The 21,797-nt window shown below is 33.1% G+C and overlaps 1 protein-coding gene across 1 annotated transcript; it reads right to left on the minus strand.

Annotated features, from left to right (window-relative positions):
- Positions 1-19,650: 19,650 nt before the first annotated feature.
- On the minus strand, positions 19,651-21,510 carry Rassf9 (Ras association domain family member 9). Its single transcript, XM_076855415.1, has 2 exons — positions 21,500-21,510; positions 19,651-20,911 (listed from the first exon to the last, which is right to left on the minus strand). The coding sequence occupies exons 1-2, from the start codon at positions 21,508-21,510 to the stop codon at positions 19,651-19,653; spliced, it is 1,272 nt and encodes a 423-aa protein (XP_076711530.1).
- Positions 21,511-21,797: the final 287 nt, after the last annotated feature.

Genomic DNA, 21,797 nt, shown 5'->3' on the forward strand with positions numbered 1-21,797 from the left:
ACAATAAAATCTCTTGTATAGCTCTAAAAATAGCCAATGAGATAAGGTAAGATTGTCCCATGTCAACCTAGGCCTGCAGCTTATGTTCAAACATCAAAATGAAAAATACCATGTAATTCTAACTTTCATGATGGTACATGCTAACTATGTTGGGTTAACTTGAACTTGAAATATCTGTGCTTTCATTTTTTATTTGTTTTTGGTTGTGGTTTAAAATTTAGCCTTTTGGAAGATAAGTGTTATCAAAATAAACTCTTGATTTAAGCTTTTGGGGATTAAAAAAAGCATGCAAAGGTCAGGTGTTGTTTATTAGAAACATACAAATATGTCTCTCATACTATATCTATTTTACTGGACAAAAGACTTTTTCTAATTGTTGTTTCCCTTTGAAGCACACAATCTCCTCTAAATGTACAATGAACCATCTTCTGGTCCAAGGTAACTGATACCATTTTTTATAAGAGTCTGTGGGCTGGGGATATGGTTCAAGAGGTAACGCGCTCGCCTGCCTGGTATGCGCGGGACGCTGGGTTCGATCCTCAGCACCACATAAAAATAAAATAAAGACATTGAGTCCATTGAAAACTAAAGAATAAATATTTAAAAATTCTCTCTCTCTCTCTCTCTTAACAAAAAAAAAAAAAAAAAAAAAAAAGAGTCTATTAGTGTGCCTATTCCTAGGGTACTAAAGCTGATGACCTTGCAGAAAATTTACCACAGTCTCAGGTAAAATAATCTTTTTCAAACCTACCAAAGATTCTGGCTAAATCCAGGGAAGTAGAGCAGTTTTAGTCTCCAGTTTAGAAAAACACGGATTGTTCCTGTGTCATGCAGTTGGCAGGGTAATGCAGGAGGGGACAGGATGCCTCTTATAGATGTTGGAATCAGAATTTTCATAATCTTTTTATGGAAGCTACCAGCAAAATCTGCAAGTCATGTTGATTTTGAAGTTTGGGGGGAGGTTTGGACTCTTGATCAACACAGGTAATGGAAGGTTTCTTTGTACAAAGTGATTGGCTTCCCATTGAAACAGGAGAAATTTGTCTTATAGTCTACACTCTCTACTGGAAGTTTGCTACCAAACCAGTGTTTGAACACTTCAACTTATAAAAGAGATTTTGCTATTTTCACATCCAATAGGATATAATAATGTGAAAAGAAAAGCAGCAAGTGATAGGGGCAGTGGAGGCCCCATAGCCAACTGCTACTGCCACTGATAATCTCTTGTTAGTTATGACTTTTTTGTTCTCCTATCATTTAGTTTACATGCTATTATCTATTCTCCTCCCCTCCCTTTCTCTGCTGATGAGCTACCTGAAGTTCAGGCTTATCCACGTTTTCTTCACCCATCGCTAGAGTTGTATGCTTTAACTTTCAGACTAAATCCCAAGATGTCTCTATCATAATTAGAGTACAGTCAATTTTTAATTATCTACTATAATGAGTTCTAATGGGACAACCTGAATAAACAAATTGGTTTAGAGATTTCACCCTGCATGAATGCTCCCATGGTGTCCCTTGGGAGTGGCAGAAAGGATAGGATGAGGGAAACAGGCAGGCTGACTCCACAGTGTGACTCATGCTGCATAGGGAAGCTTCACAGAGGACCTCTGGAACATGGCTGTATCACTCCCTTCTCAAAGATTTAATAACCGACAACCTAAAAGCCTCTAGCAACAAACATTTATTGATCAAATGAATGAATGAGATAATTTTCTTGATATGGTTCCAGAAGAGAGGGTTCTTCTATCATTGCCATCATTAAGCTTGGAGTGAATAATGTAATCACTGAGGAAACACTATGATAATAAAAACTCTTAACTCAGGAACCTACTTATTTAAATGTGATACATTCATGTTAGGTGCCTATAAATCATGGGTGACCCATACTGAGATACATTATCTGTGATACAAGAACAGACAACAATGAAATATTTAAAAATTAAAGTTAAATGAAATTACATTTATATAAATGATACCCAATACATAAAACATTCATAAACTATTCCTCTTCTTTTCTTCTAAAAACAGCTGCTGATTTTCTTGTAGTAAATACACAGAAAAATGTGAACTGTTCAGGAAGGTGGAAGGTACATATTTCCTAATTGTGCTACTGGTTACAAAATGACTGATGTAATATAAACTCAGTCAACATTTGTTAAACACTTGTCAATTATTGCCATATTTCTAGTGAAGGAGAAAGGAAAGTCAGATAAACAAAGATAAACATGACACCCTACATTTTTATTAGTAAATTCTCTAGATAGTGTGTGAATTATGGAAGGACTCAGTTCCTGGTTTAGGCGCTTCTGAAGTTACAAATTACTTTTCTATCATTTCTGTTTGCTTGTCTTCCCCCTGACCCCAAAGAAGAAAACAACACTAAGAAAAATATTATAATTAAAGCTGCATCTGAGTAGGATTTTTATTTATTTATTTATTTCAGAATTGGGCCAGCAAGTGATCAAGTAGTACCAGCACTGTGAGAATCTAATTTTCTAGAAATTACATGTGGAAAGAGAGATAAAAACACTCTCTTGGGAGTTCAGGGATTAAAATTTTGTTGTTTTTTTTTTTTTCCTTTCCCCTCACTTCCTCTTATAAGTAATTTTGTATAACAATGAGGGTCTCCTTCCATTACCATGCAATTTCCCTCCTCTCTCCCTTTCCCTCCCCCCTCTCGTCCCTGTTTAATGGTGATCTTCTTCTCATGCTCTTCCTCCCTGCTTAGTTGCCCTCCTTATATCAAAGAAGACATTTGGCATTTGTTTTTTAGGGATTGGCTGGCTTCACTTAGCATAATCTGCTCTAATGCCATCCATTTCCCTGCAAATGCCATGATTTTGTCATTTTTTAGTGCTGAGTAATACTACATTGTGTATAAATGCCACATTTCTTTTAATCCATTCATCTGTTGAGGGGCATCTAGGTTGGTTCCACAGTCTAGCTATTGTGAATTGTGCTGCTATGAATGGATTGAAATCTTAATAACAATTCTACTATTATCTATCTATAAAACTTAAGCTGTGTGCAATTCTTTCTACTCTTGTAATTTGAGAGGTTTGAACTGCATGAATTCTTAAATTTCTCCCAGTGGAAAAGTGGAAAAGGTTACAATTAAAAAAAAAAAAATAAAAGACAAGATTTTGGGGGGCAAATACCCGGATGTCAAAGTTTAAGGAGCCTTATGACACGGAATGAGAGAATACCATAGAGTGAGAAGTCTAAGATGATTCTGGGGACCTCCAATTTGGATAACTAATATCTGGTTAACAATTCTAGAGAAGTTAACTATTAATTCTCTCAAAATACAGGCAAAGGAGGAGAAAGCAGCAGAGCCTGGGTGATTTACATATGTAACATCTGAGCCTGATTGCCTGGGAAAGCTATAACTAATCTTTTTTTTTTTTCTTTTTTCCCCTGACTTGTATATTCTTGTTCAAGCCATCTACAGAAATTCCCCTGGCATTATGCATAAAAACTCATTACTCAGCATGGAGAAAACATACACTCTTCAAGCCTCATTTAATTTGTATCTACAAGGAATGATGAATACTCTAAGCATGGCCTCTAATTATGAATTTAAGATAGTAGGGTAAAGCTTAACACAGTGACCACCCATGAGCATAGCTGATGGCTGTATTTAGTGCAATGACATGGAGACGGAGACTGATAGGGCAGGTTTCCACTGTGATTCCAGGGTGATGGAGGCCTTCACAAAACACAAAGACTATTTGGAATGACACATCATTGCATCAAGGCTTTGAGTATTCAACTCCTAAATCACACTCTAGTTTTATTATCATATATGGGAAGTTTCTTATTTATTTGTTTGTGTTGCATGAAAAATTGGAAATATTTTTAAGTTCAAGAGGAGCAGAGAGTTTTATCTTTTAATTTAGAAACTCTTCATTTTTCAATCGTTGCATTCATATTTAATGTGGGACATAATAGCCATGTAATAATATTCCTACTGTTATATTAAATTAAATTGGCCTAAATCTGTCTCTCTATGTAGTAGACTGTATCCTAATATCATTTGTAAATAAACTGAAATCTATTTCGAGAGTATAATCTTGTAACCAGTAACTATGATTTAGCCAATTACAGTAGCCAATCACAGACAGGAAACTGCTGAGTGTCTAAATAAGGCAAATCTTGAACTGTAAGGAATCAGGATGTTTCTGTGTGTCAACTCTTTTACTGTATAAACACTGCTTGTCTCTACAGAGCTAGGAGGTGCTTTCTTCCCCTGTGCATGGTGTCCTTTAATTCATGAATCCTTTCTTTGTTTAAATAAACACTGCTAAACCTAATTTGCCAAAAATGATCAATTAACAATATGAATGGGATTTTTATCATCTGAATCGCCAGCATGTTGATTGCTAAAATAATCTTTTCAAAACTGAAATATGATAAAAGTCACGTCTGTTTTATTTTTTTCCAACTATACTTTATCCAAAATGTAACTCATTCCATGCCAAAGCTTAATCACAAATTATCTCCAATCCAGCTCAATTGAACTGAAGTAATATCAGAGGAAGATGAACAAATGTCCATGATAATTATGTATATATAATTTGAAAATTTTCAATAAATATTCTTAAATATTGTAGGTAACCTAATTAATATGTCAGAATTCATATCTAAAGTGCATCTTGATTTAAATGTCACATGTGTCTTTCTAAAATTGTTTTGCCTTACTTTGAATAACCTGACTATCCCCATCATCTCTGGCCTTCTGGAATTATCTTTCATTCTGATAGTCAAATAAAAACACTTGAAGTCCTACTCTAATGTACTGTAGGGAATAAATGTATCTCCCCAATATTTCCTAGGATTATTAAATGTCAGGGAAATTCAATGCTTCTGTCCTTTTTGTTCCACGTTTATTTTCCTCGATTAGGGTTTCTTTTGGAAGGTTTTCATTTGTCTTGTTTGAAATCACATTGGGAGAGTTTTGTTAACTTAAATTTACATCTCACTCTGTTTGCCAAGGCTTTAACAAATATGCCTCTATTTGATACCAACCTACAGGTATTGCTTCATAGTATCCAGAATCACAAAGACTTGGAAAATATTAGTGTTTTGTAGTGTTCCAAACCATGTTCAAACAAATAACAAGTTACGTCACTGAGATAAGACAAATGTTCTTTGAGAAAAGAATATTCTGGGGTGTGTTTGAAAGCTCTGTTTGCAAACAGTAGCAATGTATTTTGTTTGTATTTGGTGTTGAAGACAAACATCTTTTTAAAAACATTGGTTTAATACTTTTTCGGAGTCTAATTTTTATATATTATTTAATACTAAAGTTTGTATTCATTTTAACTTTTTCATAAGATTCTTATGAAACAATTTGTATTCACTAGTAATAAACAGGCATACTGCACAGAACATTCTGTAGAAGCATAAAAATAAGGACACAACAAGAGAAACTGAGTAACTTTTGTATATACATATACATATATTTTACCCCAAAACAGTTCCTTCTGCACAGTAGAGTTAATTTTCTACCAAATGACTTAAATATTTTGTATGCTCATATGACAGTTATAACCTCCATACACTAAAAAAAGGAATACACAACCCAGAAATTTTTATTTCTTTTTATACTAGTTATACATAGTAGTCAGGTTCATTCTGACAAATTCATACATTAATGGAATTTGATTTCAGTTCATATTACCCCTTTCCCTCCCCACATTTCCTTTATCTCTCTCCTCTTTTCCTTTTTCTCATCTATTGATTTATTTTTTATTTGTGAAATTTCCTGTGGTATATTTATATATGCACATAGCATGATTTTTCCCCTCCTTTCCTATCCCTCCTTTCAGCCTCTCTATCTCCATATTCTACTATAGTGATCTGCTGTGTGTCTTTATGATGCCCAATCCTCCTCTCCTCTTTTCCTTTATTTTGCTCTAGCTTCCAAATAGGGGAAAACATTTGATGCTTGATTTTCTTGCTCAGGTTTATTTTACTTAGTATATTATTTTCTATTTCCATCCACTTACCAGCAAATGCCATATTTCATTCTTCTTTATGACTGAGTAAAACTCCATTGTGTATATATATCACAATTCTTTAATCTATACATCTATTTATGGGCATCTGGGCTGATTCCATAATTTGTCTATTGTGAATTGTGCTACTATAACCATTAAGGTGACTGTATCACTATAGCCCTCAGATTTTAGTTCTTTTGAATAAAACTGAAGAAGCATTCTTAGCTTTTTGAGGAATTTTCTTAGTGCTTTCCAGAGTGGTTATAGTAGTCTGCAGTTCCACCAGCAATGTATCAGTGTATATTCTTCACTGCATCCTAACCAGCACTTATTGTTTGTGTTCTTGATAATTGCCATTCTGACTGAAGGGTGATGAAATCTTATTATAGTGTTGATTTGCATTTTCATGATTGCTAGAGTTGTTGAACATATTCCATTTATATGTTGGCCATTTGTGTTTCTTCTTTTGAGAAATGTCTGTTTAGTTCTTTGCCTATTTATTGAATGGGTTATTATTCTTTTGGGGGGGGGGTGTTAAATTGTTAGTGCTCTTTATATATTCTGGATATTAACTCCCTGTCAGAGAAGCAGCTAGCAAAAATTTCCTCCCGTTCTCTCTGTTAACACTCTCGATTCCTTTTCTGAACAGAAGCTTTTTAATTTGATGGCAAGAATCAAATTATTGATTCTTGGTGGTATTTCTTGCACTGTAGGGGTCTTTTTGAGGAAGTTGGTGCCAATATCAAGATGATGAAGTGTTGAGCTTATAATTTCTTCCAGCAGTTGCAAGGTTTCTGGTCTAATTTATGTATTTGATTCATTTGGACTGACTTTTCAGAACACAGTATTTTACAATGATTATAGTACACTGAACACTTCACCCATCCATTGGGTTCTCCCATGTTATTTTTGTTTCTCTGCTCATCATTTTATTTCCTTGGGTTTCTTTCTTCTCCACTTTTTCTAGTGGATAGACATAGAATCATCTTCTTCATTCTCCAAAATATTATTAATACAATCTTAAACACAGAAAAGATACTATTGAAATTTGAGGATAAAGTCATGTAAATGAATCTCAGAGAAGGAAAAATTTAATTCAAATGTCAGACCTCAAAATTCACTGGTAGTTCCTCACAGGGAATCACTTGTTTAACATCACCTCCTGAGGCGGTGCGTATCATGGGATTATCTGTTCATCTTTGACAAAGTTTCTTTTTTTTTCCACTTTAACTTCATTTCTTTAGAAATTTTCATTCTCTACTATGAGTGTACTTATACTCTGCATAAGTACCTAAACTAACCATCATAAAGCATTTGGATAAATTTTTACCTTTGCCTTTATAAAGTATTCCTTTGCATAGCAATTAATTTTTTCCAAGCTACATTTATATACTAAAAAAAAACCTTTGAAACATTTTGTATGTCTCTGTTGGTAACTGGGGTCTTGATTCTGTCACTTGAAGTTATCTGTTATTGCAATAGTAAAATGTACAGTACTATGCTTATAATAATGCAGACTTGCTCAAAGCAGTTTTTAAGGAATAAAAAGAAATGATACATGCTATGGTATTTTTAACCAATAATTACCTAACTTTATTTTTCTATGTTATATTAGAAGTTAAGTTCTAACTCTTTTAATTAAGAATCATTATGTTGCTCTCATTCACTTTTGAACATTTTTTATGACTACTTCATATGAACATAAAATACTGACCTTCCTAATATATATTTATAAACTTGAATTCTTTATTTTGAGAAAAACATTGAATATAAAAAATCTGTACTTTTTTTGCTCTAATTTTATTTCTTAATAGAATTAAGTTAAATAGTATAAGAAATTAATTTTTTCCTGAAAATTTCAGATTTTTCTGGGGGGTGGGGACTAGGGATTGAACTCAGGAACACTCAACCACTGAGCCACATCCCCAGTCCTATCATGTATTTTATTTATAGACAGGGTTTCACTGAGTTGCTTAGTGCCTCATTTTTTGTTGAGGCTGGCTTTGAGCTTGCAATCCTCCGGTCTCAGCCCCACAAGCAGCTGGGATTACAAGCATATGACACTGCATTCGGCACAAATATCAGATATTTTTGACAAATTGTCATTTGGTACCTGAGAGAGAGAGAGTTTTTAGGACACATAAATAATTCATACCAACCTCTCTTGATTTTGAAAATTCTCTCATCTATTCTGAGATACTTGGCAGTTTCTACTGACTTTAGTTACAATGTCTGTTCTTTGCATAGTAAATCCTTAATTATCAAATATAGTGCACATTTATGGTAGCTTTTTTGGTCTTACAAAACTTTCAGTTGTTGATCCACATCAAATAGAAGCATGTCATTATCCTTTAAAAAAGTGCATGCATTGCTTACAAGACATGTACTATATTTCATCTCATTGCTCTATTTCTGTTGATTTTTCTACTCACAACATTTTTCCTTCAGTAATGAAACCCCACTGTATACCAAGTGAGATGGTAGAAAAGATATTACATAGCTTTCCTTCCAGCATTTAGAAAAGTCAGATTTTATTATCAGTTCAATTTTTCCATTGAGAAAATTCAAGCACAAAGTAGTTGAATAATTTAACTAAATCACGCAGATAACAATGACTGAAACCATGTTTGAACTGAGATTTGTGAAGGGATCTGTCTTAGCTCTTTTGCAGAATAGGTCACATATAATTTGAGCCGACAAAAACAACACTTTCATACAGTTTATTTTCATTTTAGTGGTGTACTTGAGGAAAAGAGCATAAGGCACACAAAAATATTTGTGGTACTCACATGATAGCAGGTGTTCCTACAATGTCCTAATTTCATCTAAAAATGTCACCTTAGATTAAGCAGCATTTAACAAAAAGGCAACAAGTTTTCTATCCTTGACTATCCATAGACTCTGGAGAAATTTTGAATAAGTTTTTGTTCCCAGGTCACCTTTGACTTAGGACCCTAAAATTTTCTGTCCCCTCCACCCAAGCCAATGAACTCTCTCAGTCTCCTTGGGAATACTTGTTTGTCACATCACTCATTTCAGTGTGGCAAATTCTTTAGTCACCAGCTCTGCTAGAATTAATAAGTCATACTCTTTAGTCTTTGCTTTAGAATCAATTGTGTGGCTATTTAAAAACACAGAAGCCAGGGCTGCAATCCAGACGTCCTGAATCATATTCTCCAGGGTGAAGTTCAGGAATCTTTATTTTTAACAGGGACCCTTTGTGGTTTGTTGTGGAGACGAGTTTAGAAATTCCCTCAGAAAGACTATGACTCAGGTTGACCTAAAATTTAAATCTCTAACTCAGGACAGAGCTCTTCTTAATCTGTCCTACTTCTGAATGATAAATCCCAGTGAACATTATTAACTGCATCCCAAATAAAAGTGCTGTTCCTCAAAAGTATTTGACATTTATATATTTTATAATCATTTGTAAGATGATCTTAGGGTTGGTATATGGTGGTATGAACAAGAGATATATAGCTCTGTCATCCACCTTGGATTCTTTCTCTTCTAAATTAAAGATAATTTAGATTTTTGGTCAAAGAGCTAAACTTGAAAAACAGAAAAGTAACCAACAACCACAATGTTTCTCACCTGTACTTACTAAAGCAGAAATGACTTCACATATGAAAAGTTGATGCTAATGAACAATTTAAAATCTGTTTTAATTTTGAAAAGCTACCAAATTTTCCTCATCTCTTTTCTGGGGTTTGGCAAATGCTACTTAGAATAGAAAAAATGAAAAGCTTTAAAATCGCAATGTGGAATAGAAAAATCTTAATTTCAAAGTGAACACCTAAGAGTACCTGTGTATGTGTGCTATGTTATAAAAAAAAAAATAGGAAGGGAAAGAGGCTGTGTTCATTCTGAATTCAATATGTGAGCAATACTTTACACATGGGTAGAAGTTTAACTTTTATTATTTACAATAACAATAGTCAATATTTAGAGAACAACTTTTGTGTTCTAGAAACTGTTCTAGTGCCCTGGTTACATGTCTCACTTTATTAACATTAATTGGCAAATATGAGGTATTTGTCTCTGTAGACACTGGAAAGATAAAATAAATAATGGGTTAATATCCTCCCACCTCCCTTTGTAGGATAGCTTTTCTGTCCTGGAAATACAAATGATGTTCTTTTTTCCAGACCACCTTTAGCTTAGTACTCTAGAGCCTTTTAATTTTTTTCACAAGCCAATGGGCTCTCTCAGTCACCTTGGAAACACTTACTAACACAACCACAACTCCTGTCTGTGAAGGGTAATGGCAACACCCCTAAAGCCTACCCTAACTAATTTGGAAATAAATGAGATATAAAATGTTGGGAGAAGCAGAATTGTATTAACTCCCTCATTCATCACTTGTAGGGTATTCCACATAAGGATAAAATATCCTACACAAGGATAAAATAAATAGAGATGTGAACAATAAGAAAATACCTAGTATTTGTTGTGTGCATATCAAATCCACACAAAGTATTATCTTGGATAATTTAACTTATTCAACTTTTTCTTTCCTTCATTAAAATTATTTTATGGCTAAGAACCTGACTTCTAGATTCAAATGGCTTGTTTACAGCATTCAGATTTGCAGATCCCTTGTCATTATTTGTCACTCTCTAGCTGTTTTATACCTGTGAAAGTCTTAAAAGAGTCTTAGCAAAGAAATAAGAAAGGCAGAGGAAATTGTATGCAGGAAACATTCTGTGTGTGTGTGTGTGTGTGTGTGTGTGTGTGTGTGTGTGTTACCAGGGATTGAACTCTGGAGCACTTGACCAGTGAGCCATGTCCCCAGCCATTTTTTGTATTTTATTTAGAGACAGGGTCTCACTGAGTCGCTTACCACCTTGCTTTTGCTGAGTCTGGCATTGAACTTGCTATCCTCCTATTTCAGCATCCTGAGCTCCTGGGATCATAGGTGTTGACCACCACACCTAGAACACATTGTTTTTAAATGATAAGGATTCTGTATTTTGAAGTATATATGGTGAAAAATGAACATATTGTGTCCTAAATCATCACTTTAATATAAAATCTCTGAGCAAGCAATTATGCATTTCCAATTCCATATAGATTTGCTTCTTGCCATGGTGGTTTTTATTTTCTGTAACATGTTTAATCTACTAAAATTTATTTATTTTAAAATGCTTTTCTTTGTTGTATGGTCCAGTAACCATTAGTAACATTTTAGTACTGGGCTTGTAACTTGCTATCATCTTTAAAGGTAAGATAAGTACTTTCATGTATATGTGTTTTCACAAATGTTGTGATATTTTCTGGTATTTACTACCAACTATAGGGGTACTTATGGAAAGCTGTGAATCTGAAGGTCAGTGAGCTGTATCAATATTCTCATATTGCTTTCCATGTTGTACTTGAAATTGGTATAATTGTTTCATTATTTAGTAAATATATTCAGTAGAGTTGATCAAGTCAATGGATAATTAGACTGCCTGAATTCCTCACAAATAGAGATAGTGAAAATTATTCTGTTAAAAACCCTAACTTATTCTTAACCCCATATTTATGTCCCATACCCTTAAATTATTATTGGATTTGACCTACCATGGTATAAATTACTTTGTTTTATGTGGAATGTTCTGTACATCTGTACTCCATGCAACAGCCTGTGTGTTTGATTCTTTAATTATTTTTATTATTTAAATATAAGTGCTATTTTCTTTTAGCAATAATTGAACATCTGTACTATTTCATCTTTTGCAAATGTATGCTATTGGCTACTATTGGATGTTTGGGAAGTGAGTGAGAAAAGGCATTTTTGTTTGTCCCAGATCATGAGGGGTACTAGATGTTACTGACATACGGTATAAGGGGTCTAGGGGTGCTAAAAAATCTACAACTAATGAGAAAAGTTAGCATTGCAAAAACTTTCCTACTAAATTTTTTTTTATGTAAACATTCTTTTTGTAGCCATTTAATGTTATAGCTTGACCGATGATGCAATATTAACAGCTATTCTATTTTCATCTATCTTGTGGCCATTACAACATTACTAGTTATGCTTCAGAGATTCTATCCTACAAAGAGGAGTTCTTTACATGCAGAATTTCTTTGATCTTATTTTTTTTTTGTCAGGAAAAGGTGTGTTTTTCAGAGGTAAATAAACATAGTTTGTTCAAAATTTCATAAAATTTTCTAGTTTTTCCAGTTTATTTCTATGGTGTGCATTAAATATCATAAAGGAGAAAGTCTGTATGTATGAAAGTAAAAGAGAGTAGTCCAAATTCCTTACATTCAGTGTAGTTGATCAATTCAATGGATCAAATAAATAAATAAATAAATATACACATACATATATATTTTACTGAAAATAACTTTGTCATATATATATATATATATATATATATATATATATATATATATAGAGAGAGAGAGAGAGAGAGAGAGAGAGAGAGAGAGAGATGATCCCATTCCCATTTGCTGATATTTTCCCCAGGGCAGTACATTTTAGCATGGTGCCAAACTTCCAGAACTTCTTGCTACCCTCTAGTTGTGGTCTTATCAAATGTAGTTTTAATGTATGGGATTAAAACAGGCAATCAACAGAGAATTGCCTCATGTAAGAGGAGTGAACTAGTTGAATCATCCAATAAGAAGAGAAAACCTCATTTATGACTGAAACCCCAAAGGTAAGAAACTTAAAAACCAAAACTCTAATACTTTTGTCCAAGAACTAAATATGGAATAGCTTTAAATGCTACTGAGGAACAAACACAATAGACGACTTGGTGCAAAAGAAATAATATAGGGTTATCAGATAATAAGTCTCAGCATCAAAGAAGGCAGTTCTCCCTAAAGGTAGCTATAAATATAAAATGATTCCAATTTAGAGTATCCACAAATTATTTTTGTATCTGTACAAGATGATTGCAAATATTGCAAAATCAAAGAGAGAAGAGCAATGGGAAAATATTGAAAAACAATAATAAGGATATATAAATAATTGTAATACTCTAAATATTAAAAGGATTATAAATTCACAACAATTGAGACAATATAGTGCTAGAACATGAATATACAGATCAGCCAAATCAAGATAATGATGCAGAAGTCCCAGCCACAGATAAAACATGCAACAGAATTTGGTTCACAAAATAGATGACATTTTAAAACAATGGTATAAACATATTAACTAAATGACATGGGATAAATTTTAATCATATAAAAAAATAAGTTATCTCCATTTTTCTACTTTTATTCTAACCATTGTAAAATATTTAATTTCAGATGGTTGCAAAATTTGCAATTAAAAATAAATATACTATAAAAAGCAGGGGAGAAATTTATTTTTAAGATTATTTATGACATAGTGTAAAAGCCTTCACAAGAATGACAAAAAAAAAAAAAAAAAAAATGTAATCCCAGCGATTTGGGAGGCTGAGACAGGAGCATTCCAAGTTTGAAACAAAACTCAGCAATCTAACAGGACCCTGTCTCAACATAAAAAAAATATGAAGGCCTGAAGATGTAACTCAGTAGTAAAGCACTCCTGGGTTCAATCCCCAGTACTGAAAAACAAACAAACAAAAAAAGGATCATGAGTTACTAATCCATAAATTCAACTAATGCAACTATATGACTTAAATTTGGTTTGCATTAAAATATACAAGTAAACAAAAAGTGGAAATGAAGAGTACATTTTCAACTTAGGTCACAGAGAATTAATTTCCATAGTAATCGTCAATGTTTCTTAAAATTAAAAATGCGTTTGTCACCAGTTCAGCCAATATTTCTATGTCTAGCAATCTAGTCTCTTAGAAATTCAATGAAAGGGTAACATTATTTTTAATAGTAAAGATAGGAAACCCTCTAAATGCCCATAGACATTTAGAGAACTAGTTAAATAAATTAGATAATTTATGCAATAGGTCTGCAGGTAACTGCTGCCATCAAACAGAATAAGCAATCTCTATAGAACAACAGAGAACCATCCCCAGAACTGCCCCATATCAAAATGAGACAAGTGTTAAGTGAAAAGAGCAAGAAGCAGACAGTCTCTATAGTCAGCAACATTTTGTGAAAAAAGATAAAAATGTATGTATGTAAATACATAAAATTCATAAATAATAATTAACATTTGATATGCTTGAACCAAGAAACTTGTGTAACTAGACCACAGAAGAGAGAGGTACTTTTTGTGATGCACTTTTTTTAATGTAATTTGAGTTTTACCCAAAAGTAAATACTTATATGCCATTATATACATAAATATATCTCTCTATATACATATATGCATATAGATAAATGTATAAAATATAATAGCAGCCTTCTATAAAAGGTGTCTGATATGTCTACATAAGAATAGAATATTTGAATTCCTTATTTCCATAGAAATTGTCAATGTTTCTTAAAATTAAAAATGCATTTGCCACCATTTCAGCCAATATTTCTATATCAAGCAATCTAGCTATCATCTTAGAAATTCATTGACAGGGTAACATTATGTATAATGGTAAAGATAGGAAACCATCTAAATGCCCATTGGCATTTAGAGAACTAGTTAAATAAATTATGATAATCACTGAAATTAAGGTAATCACTGATTTTTTTTTTCACTTTCTTATATTGTTTTAGTTAACTTTTTTTGCTGCTGTGACCAACAGACCTGGCAATAACAATTTTAGAGGAGAAATTTTACTTGAGGCTTATGGTGTCAGATGTTTCAGTCCGTAGATAGTGGATGCCATTTTTTGGCACCTGTGGTGAGGCAGAACATCATGGTGGCAGGGGATGGAGGAACGTAGTTTAGAACATGGCAACCAGGAACCACAGTGTGAGCTCTGCTCCCACAGACAAATACAAAAACCCTGAAGGGACGTACCTCTTACAGCTATATTCTACCTTCCTACAGTTACCACCCAGCTAATTAATTAAAATGAATTAATGCATTGATTAGATTAAGGCTCTCATAACCCAAATATTTCACCTCCAAACTTTTTTACGGTATCTCATATAGGAGCTTTCGGGGGACACTTTATATCTAAACCATAACAGACATGAACCTACCAATTACAAACTTAAAAATTATGATTCTCTATCCCAACCATTTTTGAATACAAAAATTAAATTTATATTAAGAAAATGAGTTGCTCATTTTGTTTTCACTATTGAGACTATATTGGCCTAAAAATAGTGTTAACTTATTCCTATGTGTTTTTCTGGACATTATGTACAATCTTTAATAATTTTATGGTCATTCACAGAATGAGGCAGTGAATTTCTTTATGGCTTAAGTGACTTAGTTATTTAAACCAGTCATAATTGGAGGCTTATTTTGAGAAGTAAGAAAGAGGACAAAATAAATTCTAGTAGATTTGCCCTTTATTTATTATGTATTTTCACATTAAAGTGATTTTATTCTAGAAAGCAAAAAATAAAATAAAATAAAATAAAAAAGGATGATTAAAATCAACATAAGAGCTACTACAGACAGCTGGGCTCAGTGGGTGCACACTTGTAATCCCAGTGGCTCCAGAAGCTGAAACAGGAGGATCATGAGTTCCAAGTCCAGACTCAGCAAAAGCAAAGTGCTAAACAACTCAGTGAGACCCTATTTCTAAATAAAATACAAAATAGGGCTGAGGAGTGGCTCAGTGGTTGAGTGTCCCTGAGTTTAATTCCTAGTACTATGACATTCTTTCATGACAGATCGGGACAATCATGTATGAAACCTATTAAGTTTTATTATTTCTTGTTTGCTATATATTTATACCATCATGAAATAATAATTGATCTTAAAATAAATTGTATGAGAGAGCTTAGCAATTATATAGTTAAAACTTTGCATCAAATTTATTTTTTATGTAGCAAATTAGCACACCCCCAAAGAAATATCATGTGACAAGGTACAATTATTTCTTTTATCATTCTGGATCAGTAACAACTTGAAGAAATGATATATATTTTTATTTGTCCTATAATGTTTATTAATCATGTCAGGCAATATGAAAAGAAATAACCTAATATTTTTTTAAATCACATCAAAATTATAAGGTATTATTTTGTCACTAGAAAAACACATTTTAAATAGGTAGCAGTAAATCTATTTTGAAAAATTATAAAATGTGGCCTCAGAAATATATTTTGTTATATACAAAAGATGTTTAAATAAATATAAAAATAAAAATTTAACAGATTAGCTTCTACACACTAATGAAGGATGATTTATTCTTTATAATAAGAGAAATAAAATATATATACATATATATTTTATTTAGGATACTTCAAAGTTTTTTTGTGTTTCTATCACTTCAAGCCCAACTCTACATATTTTTCTTAAAAGTACAAAATGTTGAGAAAAATTCTATAAACTTGCAATTAAAATTATTTAGAAGATAATATTTCAGTTGTTTTAAATCAGTAGTTCTGTGAATTAAAATAAATTAAAATTAAATGCTTACTTTGTTTTGAACATTGCACAGTCTATACATGTATTAAAACCTCACATTACAGTACAATGTACAATTTTTATTGTCAATTAAAAATTATGCCACATTGCAAAAATATATAACCACAAGATTTTGTGCCTTTTTCTCAAAATTTATAGATAGAATTCCTGTTGATATTTTATGCCTGTAGAAATGCATATTTATGTATAAAATGCACAAGTCATTTACATGTAAAAAAATACAGATATGAAATGTCACATCTATCAAAAATTTAGCGATTCAATTATAAATTTGAGTAAGGGGTTGGTGGGAGAGACCAAAGTTAGCAAGACAAATGATAAGGTAGCTTGATAAGGATTCTGTGGGGAAAGAGAAATTAGATATAAACACATAAATAAGTATAACCTAGGGTAGAATATAAATGCTGAACTAAATGAGAAGTTCATCTAAAATATTCATGGGTTCAGAGATAAGAGACTATAACTGGTGGAATGCAAAAAAATGTTTTAGAGAAAAGAGCATATTGAAGCACTGAGAAAATGGGAACATTTAAGTAGAAGGTTAATGAAGAAAAAAAGTAAATAAAAACAGTTATACCCAATGGAAGGATAAGCAAGGTACCATCTGTGAAAATCCAGGTCTAGTTATAAAAATGTATATTAAGAAGTTGGGTTTGGTTTGCTTCTTCTAGCTGTATATAGCCATTTCATAGTTAACCTGTCATTTTACTGAGGGATTTATAAATATTTTAAAGACTCTATTGATAATAAAAGCCTTAAAATTTTATCAAATCCTGTATTCATAACTCTAATTCTTATTTGGTTCAATAATGAATACCTCAATAGAAACATGAGGGCATTGTATTTTAACATTTCTTTTTGTAATTAGAAATTCACCATGGTAACTAATTAATGGTTTAACATATAGTGATCAAAAGCACTAACATATTTACATAACTAAAGATCAATCAAAATTCTAAAGTGAATTGAAAAATCAATAATTCTGCCTTTTACTAAGAGTTTTAAACATTGTTTACTGTAAAATATAGAACAATCGACCTTTGGAATGCATCACTGTACTTACCAATATAAAAGCAGAAGTTAATTCTGTTTTTGAAATGAAATTATTTTTCCTGTTTTATTTCTTTTCAGAACCTCTTCTGAATTCAAGTAACTAGTGAGATTACATAAGGAGATAGGCAGTATTCCTTTATTTTCTCACTAAACACAAGAGTAATCCAAAGGGATTACTTTCACTGTAAGAAAACAACTTTACAATGGGGTTATCACTTATAGTGATCTGAATTTAATCCCTAGCAGTGAACAATGAATATGTCAATAGCTTAACCTTTTGTTTAATGATTTAATAGCTATTAGACAGGTAAAGTTTCCTTTCAAAGGTGATTTATTTGATTATTTCTTTTTTTAAAAAGCCCATGTTAGCAATATTACTTAGTGTTTATCACAATTTCCATGGAACCTAAATTCCTATCTTGTCAGCCAACTTCAAATACGGCCTACAAAAACCTTGGTACAAGAAATGATAACAGATGTTCCTGAAAATTGTAACACTATGGAAATTCTAAATAATTTCTCAAAGTTGGGTGGAAAACTGAGGGAGGAAGGAATGAAAGAAGAAGATAAGAAAATTTCAATCTTTGTAATGTTTTGAATAACCAATAAAAAAAAAAGAAAATTTCAGCGATAGAATTGTTAAAAATCAAATTCTTTCAAATTTAAAAGTGGGAACAAAAGGAAAGAATACTGAGTTAAAACCTGCACTATCGTATGAATAAAAGGGAAGAAATGGGAAACAATGGGAATCTTAACCAATATCCACAAATTAGAACTACGTGAAATAACATTTCTACTTACATACCCTGACATGTAGGGCAAGTGTCAGTTAAAAAAAATAAAATAAAATAAACTGCAGAAGGACTCAGTTAATAGTACAAAAAATGATAAAACTGTTTTGCATATGATTACCTCCCATGTTCACTGTCAGGGAGGAAGGGAGCAATCTAATCAGGAAAGGAGGAAAGAAAGGCAGGGAGCAGGCAGAGGAGAAGTGAGGAAGGAAAGAAGGACAGGAGGGAGAAAATATATCTCTAATTAAAATCAGGCAACCAAATGTAGCCTGGCACTATAATGACTGTCGGTCAAGATAGAACCTAAAAAATCCATTCAATTCACGGATTTTTACTAGAATGCTTGGGATGATGCTAGTGCTTTTTTTAAATACCTAGCTTCTTTTAAGCACCTTAGATAAAGTACTACAAAAGACAATTTCGGTGATAGTATACCAAAATAAGTCTTTTTATCACGTGAGTTTCCCTCTTTATGTTCAGAGACAAATGCTAATAATTTTGGTATACAGAACACTATTTTATCCATTTGAGGAACACTGAATTTTATCACTTCAACTTTATTGCTTCAACTTAGGTAAATAGAGAATAAAGAAACAATACTTTGACTCTTTGATTTCTTCTCTGACACATACATCACTCAAAGAATGAACACGTACAAAACATTGGTTTTATTATTTATAAGACCTAGATTACCAGACAGCAAAAGCAATGTATAACTCTTAATATAAGTTTCTTTAGAAAAGTCTCTGTTTGTATGCAGTGTTTGGACTGGCCTCATCTAGAGCCACTCTGATCCTCTGCCATGACTTACACATGTCCCAAGAGCCACCTGTTGCATAGGGTTAAATAGATAAAAGGGTAGAGGAAATGGCAGACCTGATATGATGTAAAATCTAAATATTAAAAGAACTAAAATTGGAATGAATGCAGTTACAACATAATAGCTATTATATAATTCACAGATTTAAACATTCTAACTATAAAATGTTGAAAAAGATATTACAACACATTTTAATTTTACTTCTTCATGCGTACAGTTTCAATATTTTGTGTAATGTTGAGAATTGTTTTAACATTTATGTAATTCATTTTCTATAGAAGCTATAGGAGGTTATCAAATAATTCCCATTAAATAAGCTAGATCTGCTGCATTCCTAATAAACAGTTCACTGCTTGAACCTATGATAATTAAAGGTACATTGGAAATCTTTTACCAAAAACAAAACAAAACAAAACTCACTAGTTTGTATTAATGACTGAATACCTTAACATGATTTATTCATTTTTAGTAATTTATACTTAAAATAGTTTCTTACTAAATTCCACAAACATGAACAGTATTAAAGTAGGTCAAAAAGAACCATTTGAATTAGGTAGACAGCAGCAACACATCTCCTACAGTTGTTTCTGAGTCCTGACTGTGGTTGGAGCTGATGCCAGTGTCCGAGTCCGTGTCATTTGTATACGCATTAAATGCCCTTTGAGTAAAGGGAGGAGCCTCCCCACTGCTGCTGGCAACCTCGGATTCCTTCCCTCTGTTTTCCTTTAACTGGCAGCCATCTTTGTTGCTAATGTGAAGCAAATTGAGTTCCTTGGCTAGGAGTTCATATTCTTTTGCTTTCATCTGAAGCAGTGAGTCACTGTATTTAATCTCTTTCTGGATGCCACTCAAATGAGAGTGGATTTTCAAACCCGCTTTCATGCTTTTCTCCAAATCACCCTTAACATTTTCTAAATTAGGGCTTTCCAGTTCACTAGCAGCTGCCCCTTCTGCATCTTCACCTATTTCGATGCAAACATTTTTTACCTCCTTTTCTATTTCTGCAGAGAGCTTATCAATGAGCACTCTGTAATATTTCAGTCGTTCTTCCAGCTGTACAATTCCATCCCTTTCACTCAGGTCTTCCAGAATCTGGTTTTCCTCACACGGCGAGTCCAGCTTTTGCTCGACTTCACTGAAACTGGGCATGAGATATGCATCCTGGACATAATTTTCCCCATCATTTTCTACCCGATCAAGGTGGAACTTAGCTTCACACTTTTCAATTTCCAGATCCAGCTCTTTCATTCTCTGGACTTGCTGGTGAATAGTATGATCCTGGGAGATAATCAGATGAACTAATGTCTCCATATTTTCTCGGTCATGAGAGACTATGTCCTGCTTAATTTTAGCCAGTTTCCGAAAAGTTTTTCTGACTATTCTTTTTTGTTTGTCTGGTGGCAATGTCTTCATGTAATTTGCTGGGCTGAGCTCCCACAGTTTCTCTGTGTTTTGCACTAATTTTGTTTCAGCTGTCCTCCACAAAGGAACAGGAAGAAAAGCATCAGCTTTAACCAAAACAAATTGCATATTAGGCTGCTCATCTCCCCATGCTTTCCAGAGCTTCAGGATTCTGGTTAGTGGAGGAAGAGCCCTTTCTGAGCCTCTCCACTTCTCTATGATGCAGTAGTCACTGGGCTTCCCCAGCAGAAATCGTTTATCCCCAAATGCCGTCTCATGTTCCTCCAGCAGAGCCTGGATGACATCAGCAGAGGTGGTGCGTTTAGTTAATCCACAGACAATCTTCTCTTCTTGGCAAACCCAAACCACAATTTCCTTCTCTTCTGAATCCATGTCTTTAGTTGGAGATCTGAAAGAAAAACAAAGTACCTTATATTTCTGTCATCACGTGTGTAAACTCACAAAGACAATCTAACATTAATACCCTTTCTAGATTTTTGCACTTAATGAGAGACGCACTTTGAGGTCGTGACTACATAAAAATCAGAAGACTTAATCCCAGAAAAGAAGAACAACAAGAAGAAGGGGGTGTGAGTTGGCAGGGGGGCAGGAAGGAAAAGGAGGAAGGGAGGAGGAGGAAGAACATCACCAACAACTGTGGAAAGTATCTTCATTTTTTTTTTAAATGTCCTAATGGGTCATGGAAAGAGCAAATTATCATGAAAGACAACTGAAGCTATGTTTATTCGTCTTTAGAAGTTAACCACAGTATATCCACAGTCAAATTTGTTAGAGTTAAGGCAGTAATTGGAGAGGAGATGAATAAGAGGAAATAAAATGAGCCCATTTTTGCTGAAGACTAAAAACTGAAGAAGGATCACAAAAACAGGAAAGAAGGAGATGATACTAGATGATATTGGATCATAAAATCAATAACAGTCCAATATTGAAACCAATCATTCCTTTCATTCAGGAAGTGTTTATTATATGCCATTACCTGCCAGACATGTCTGCAGATACTAAATATATAGTAATACACAGAGGACAAGAGCACAGACATGGATATGTAACTAATATAGTATCAGATAGTGGTAAATGCTATGAAGAAAACTGACCAGGATGAAGGGATAGAAAATGTCTTGGAAGAACAAGAGCTCTACTTAGAGAGCTTAGGAGAGACTCCTCTATGGAGGTGACATTTAATTAGGAACATAATGGAATTAATCAGAAACCTAAGGGAAGAATTCCAGGAAGAGACCACAGAAATAAGTGCATCCAGTTTTAATGAGAAGCCC

This window comes from Callospermophilus lateralis, chromosome 4 (genome assembly GCF_048772815.1).
Source record: "Callospermophilus lateralis isolate mCalLat2 chromosome 4, mCalLat2.hap1, whole genome shotgun sequence".
Taxonomy (NCBI): domain Eukaryota; kingdom Metazoa; phylum Chordata; class Mammalia; order Rodentia; family Sciuridae; genus Callospermophilus; species Callospermophilus lateralis.